Here is a 5,936-nt window from a genome sequence, read left to right on the forward strand (position 1 = left end):
TCCATATGACCGAATTGATAGTGATAGCGAAAAAACCCGTTATTCTGTATGTGCGAGACAGTGCCCAAGTAGGCTCCAGCCCTGCGGTTAGAAGGGAAGGTTATATCTGAGAATAAAGTTCGAAGACAAATGTAAGAGGTAAAAGAGTCTTTATTCAAATAAATAAAATGTACAAAAATTTTACAATATTTACAAAAGAACCGCTAGACTAATGATCGACTTTCTAGGGAATTTGCTCTCGTCAACTTCTAGGGAATTTCGGTCTACGAAGATTCCCTAGAACCCCAGAAAACAGAATTCCCCAGAAAGGAACGCGGACTTAGAAGCTCCCGGACTGGGCAATTTTCCCTGGAGTATTCCCCAGTAAAATCCCCAGCCACGGGAGTAAGCGAAATAGGAGAAGTGGTTTTAGGGAAGGGGAAGTCCCCTTACCCCTCGGCCTACTTCTCCTAGAGCTATAGTGGCTCCGAGCCACCCCAACCCCTAGGGTGAATGCTACCCCTCCCGCTACCCGACTCTTTCGAGAGCCCTGGACTTGAGGGTCGGAACACTGGGTCCGAGGTAGTCCTCGGAGGCAATGTGGAGGGGAAGGAGAGGGTTAACTTCTCCCGGGCAGTCCCCGGAGAAATTTCCCTTAGGAGGGAGGATATCGCCGCAGAGGGGTAGTCCCCTCTTGGTAGGCAGTGCGTGGTGGGTGATACTTACCAAAGTAGTCGACCCGTAGAGTTCGCCGGTGGAGGCGTCAAAAAATGCCGTGGAGGCGGTGGTGCCGAAAGGCTCAAAAAGGTGCTGCGGTGCTTCGCTGCTGCTAAGCGATCGAGCAAGGCTGAGGTGCGATGGGTCCTTATCAAGGACCCATCTATATAATTACGCGACACTAATCTTGCCAGCGAGAGAGCTGCCGCGGGCTCTGGCCACCTAATGGCCAAGCGCGCAAGTAGTGTCGCTTCGCGGCCGCGACGCGCCAGGGCCAGAAGACGCGCAAGCGCGCCGCGGAGAGAGGGACAGATAGAGCGGCTAGACGCTGTCGGTCTATCCGTCTATTTTGAGCGCAATAGAGATGGGAGATATAACAGAGAAATGCGGAATCTACTTCGCAACATTTTCTGCTCCTCCCAATCTCGAACAAACTCCCCCCGTTGACGCGATGGCGTTAAGACAAGGAAGAAGAAAATTAACTCAGTTTAAAACAAAAATAAAAATAAAAGATATAAAACAGAGCAGGACGACCGGAAGAGTCCCAGGACGCCCGAGAGAGGAGGTGGTAACCTGAAGAGTCCCAGGAAACCAGGAAAGAGAATAGACAACCTGAAGAGTCCCAGGAAGCCAAGAAGGAGAGAGTTAAGCGACCTGACGAGTCCCAGGAAGCTCGAGAAGGAAAGATGACAACCTGAAGAGTCCCAGGATGCCGTAAGGCAGGGTAAAGATAGACCCTGATGCGACCCCAAAGCAAGGGCTAAGAAGGGAGTTTACACAGTTGCGAGAGACTCCGTTGAATCTCTTTTCTCACGGTTTTAACTATCGCTACGCGAGCTACCCCGTCTACTCCAGGAACTAGTTTGAGAATCCGCCCCAAGATCCACATGCGCGGGGGGTTGTTGGGTACTTTGATCAGTACCAGATCTCCTTCACCAAATTCCGAGTTAGTGTTCTGCCATTTTGGCCTATTCTGCAACGTGTGTAGGTATTCGGAAGACCACTTCTTCCAGTGTGTCTCGGTGATTCTAGTCACGGTTTGCCAACGATTTAATGACGATTCGCGTAAATCCAATGTGGAGAATTCCGGTGGAGAATTTAACGCCCGACCTGACAAGAAATGCCCCGGAGTGAGTACATCCAACGACTCAGGATCATCATGTAACCGCGAAATAGGCCGTGAGTTGAGGCAGGCCTCAATCTTGGTCAGCAGGGTGGTCATTTCTTCGAAATTTGGCACGAAGACTCCGAGGGAGCGCTTTAGGTGGTGCTTCATACTTTTTACCGCACTCTCCCAAAGACCGCCCGAGTGAGGAGTGGCGACCGGAATGAATTTCCACTCGATTTCGCCGAAAGAATCGGTTTTCCGAGCGCGGGCGGCTTCTACAGCGCATTGGTAGGCGCGTTTGAGTTCTGCGTCCGCTCCTTGAAAGTTGAGGCCGTTGTCTGAGTACATGACGGCGGGTTTTCCACGACGAGAGATAAAACGAGACAGCGCGGCGAGGAAAGCCTCGGTATCCAGTCGAGAAACGAGTTCCAAGTGAACAGCACGGGTAGATAGACATACGAACACGGCCACGTAGCATTTTATGGCTTTTGCATTACGACCGTGATGTAATTTCACCGAAAAGGGCCCGGCATAGTCTACTCCGGTGTGTTCAAAAGTGAAACTGCGAGAAACCCGAGCGGCAGGAAGTGAACCCATGAGTTGGTTACCGAGTTTAGCGCGTTCGCGAACACACGTGATGCATTTATGAACACATGATTTTACTAGATTTCGTGCATTCACGACCCAAAACCTTTGTCGCAACGTGGACAAGGTTAATTGGAGTCCCCCGTGAAGTGTCTCTAGGTGAGTTTGCCTAATATGAATGGCCGTTAAGTGGCAATCCGGAAGAATAATGGGGTGTTTCATTTGTTCAGAAATTTCGGCGTTCCGAAGCCGCCCCCCTATTCTTAGGATTCCTTGTGATTCAGTTACCGGATATAATGAAAGAAGCTTTGAGCGCGACGGTATACGTGACCCATGATTCAAGGCTGAAAGCTCGTCGGCGAAGTGTCCGTTGAACCACCTGTACGATAGCGACTATAGAATCGCGAATCTCTGAAGCGGACAGGAGGGAGTCCTCCCATTGGCCGGTTTTCCTGGTCCGCTGGACAAATCGAAGAACATAGGCCATAACTCGGACCAGTTTAGACCAAGACGAAAATTTATCAAAAAACCAACACTGGGCTTTGTCCATTTGAGCGGTTAACGCTACCTTCCGACTTTCTTCCCCGGTTTCAAAGATCTGAACGGGATTTACGGTGTGCTCACGGAGGAAAGCAGGCCCATGCCACCAAAGTGAGTCCTCTGATAACTGTTGAGCACTGGTTCCTCTTGAACACAAGTCTGCAGGATTCGATTTAGTGGGTACATAATGCCAGCTGGCTTCCGATAAATGTGTTTGGATATATGAAACGCGATTGGCCACAAACTTCTTCCAATGTACGGGTTGCTTTGCTATCCAAGCTAAAGCGACCTGTGAATCCGAGTAACACCGAATCGTATCACAACTCCCGACCAAGCTTGTCTTGACGTGAACCAACAACTTGACTAGAAGTGCGGCTGCAACCAACTCCAACCGAGGTATTGAAGTGGTCTTAATCGGCGCGACCTTTGTTTTGGACATTACTAAATGTACAGAAAAATGACCGTTCTCATCCGTGAGACGTTTGTAAGCGACTGCACCGTAAGCCAGCTCTGAGGCGTCGCAGAATCCGATTAATTCGCGTTTTCTAGTAGTAAGTGATCGACCAGTCCATCGTGGAATACTCAAAGCCTGTAAGTCGCAGAGCTGCTCATAGCACTGAGCCACTTGGACTGAATAGGCTCAGGAATCTCTTCATCCCAAGATAGTTTGAGCAACCAGGTGGATTGCATTAACTGTTTTAACGTGATGACTATGGGAGAGATCCATCCCAATGGATCAAAGATCTTAGCATTCTCTGATAAGAGGATGCGTTTGGTTAGTACACCAATAGATGAAGGAGAAACACGGAAGCGAAAGCTATCCTCCCCGTGATCCCAATATATGCCCAAGACTTTACTTGACCCAGCAGGATCCTCAAAGAAAGAGTGCGGCTCGGTAGGTTCAAGCGGGGAAGTCCCCGGTTGATTGAATGCCCATTTGCTTAAGGAGAAGCCCCCTTTCGCTAGTAGAGCGATGAGTTGTTCCCTGACCGAACTGAGTTGTTTTAAGTCATGAGCCCCGAAAAGTAAGTCATCTACGTATGTAGAATTTAACAAAACATCCTGCGCGAGAGGGAAGTCAGCCCCGTCCGTGGAAGCTAATTCGCGCAAAACTCGCGAGGATAAGAACGGTGCCGGTCCCGTACCGTAGGTCACCGTGTTGAGTTCGAAAGCCTGAAGCGCACCGGAATCAGTCTTCCATAAAATGTTCTGATACTTGCGGTCCTCAAAACGCACAAGAATCTGTCGGAACATCTTAACAATGTCTGTCACGCCTACATATCGAAAGGAACGCCAATTCATCAGGATCCGCGTGATGTCCTGTTGGAGTTTGGGTCCAATGAATAACGTATCATTAAGCGAGACGCCAGTAGAGGTTTTAGAAGATGCGTTGAATACAACGCGAATCTTTGTTTTCTGGTTCTCGGTCTTAAAAACTGCATGATGAGGCAGAAAGACGCGAAAATCAGAGTTCAAAGGAACAGGAGACATATGTCCTAACACTTGATACTCCTGTAAGAATTGAGAATAACTTTCAGCTTGTTCTGGAGAGGTTTCCAATCGCCGAAGTATTCGTGTTAAGGTTTTCTCTGCTACCCGAGAGGAAGAACCTAAGCTGTGCTTCTCGATGTCGGATCGAAAAGGTAAAGCAACGACCAAACGACCTGAAGAGGTGCGTGATACCGTATTCACAAATTGTTGTTCACAGAGGGAGTCCTCTGTGGACATGGGTTTGACTTCCGGAACTTCTTCCAGTTCCCAGAAGTCGCGAAGAGTTTTTTCTACCTCAAAGCAATGATGCACCGTGACACTATGAGAGCGACCAGCCCTGGGTACGACCCCCGAAACGATCCACCCGAAAATAGTCCGCTGAGCAAGCAACGTATGATCAGGAGAATGCATGTACGGGCCTTCCATCAATGCTGCAAGATAGTCTGCACCAATGAGCACATCAATTGGAGCCCTGGTTGAAGCGAAGTTATCAGCCAGATCAATTTTGCTAAGTGCTGGAAAGGACGACGGAGAATAAGTCGGAGGCATATACTGAGTAATCCTTGGTAAGATCAATGCAGTTACGTCCAACGAGACACCGTGTCGTGATAGAGAATGAAGCGTAATCTGTACCTCTGCTCGAACGTTTTGAGCCGAATTCAGAGAGACGCCATGAATGGTTGCGTTGACACGTTTTCGTGATACCCGTAGTTGTTGAGCTAGATTTTCCGAAATAAACGAAGTTTCGGAACCCGTGTCAACTAAACCGCGGACTATAATACGAGAACCGTCATGAGCGTCGATTCTGGCAGAAAAGGTGGCCAATAGCACTGATCGGGTGTCGGAAACACTAAGATGTGTTGTAGTATTCGAGCTAGAGGGTTCTGACTCGGAAGAGGAATTGACCGCGGGGGTAGACCCCCGTGCCTTGCTCCCCCCGGTGCCAGATTTGTCAAAATGTAATAAAGTGTGATGCATTTTACTATATTTCCTGCATCGTGACGAAGAAGAGCAATTGGAGCAACTATGCCCGGGCCTCAGACAGTTGATGCAAAGATTCTGTGAAAATGCGAACTTTGAACGGGCCTGAGGGGTCAATGCAAGGTAGTCCTTGCACTGATACAAGAGATGGTTAATACCGCAGTGAGCGCAACCGGTACTATTCACGCTAGTAGCGTGTGACTTCAAGGATCTCCCCGATTCCTTTTTGGAAGTTTTAGGTTTGTTACCTAATGATTGCAAGGAGTTAATATGACGCGTTAGAAACTCAGAGAATTGAATGAACGAGGGATAATCCTTGCTGATTCCTAAATTCATTTCCCAGGCTAAACGAAGGGTGTCATCCAGTTTGTTCTTCAGCGAATGAACAATTATGGGATCCCATTGATCGACGCCGTATCCCATAGTTTTAAGGGCGTTGAGAGCAACCGTAACTGAGTCCCTAACTTCTTTCAGAACCTTAAAATTGTCACACCGAAGCGTGGGTACTTGCGAGATTTGATCTAAGAACGTATCC

General features: G+C 48.6%; 1 protein-coding gene across 1 annotated transcript; it reads right to left on the reverse strand.

The window, feature by feature from the left end:
• Positions 1–1,456: 1,456 nt before the first annotated feature.
• LOC136773434 (uncharacterized) lies at positions 1,457–2,611 on the reverse strand. The gene has a single exon (XM_066727128.1). It carries the CDS (start codon positions 2,609–2,611, stop codon positions 1,457–1,459), a length of 1,155 nt encoding a protein of 384 aa, XP_066583225.1.
• Positions 2,612–5,936: the final 3,325 nt, after the last annotated feature.

Source organism: Prorops nasuta, unplaced genomic scaffold, assembly GCF_024137725.1.
Source record: "Prorops nasuta isolate Cenicafe-Biocafe unplaced genomic scaffold, Cenicafe_Pnas_1.2 PNAS00001, whole genome shotgun sequence".
Lineage (NCBI taxonomy): Eukaryota > Metazoa > Arthropoda > Insecta > Hymenoptera > Bethylidae > Prorops > Prorops nasuta.

Excerpts from the sequence above, each read along its gene's own strand:
- LOC136773434 (XM_066727128.1), bottom strand. The coding sequence starts at position 2,611 with ATGAAACACCCCATTATTCTTCCGGATTGCCACTTAACGGCCATTCAT.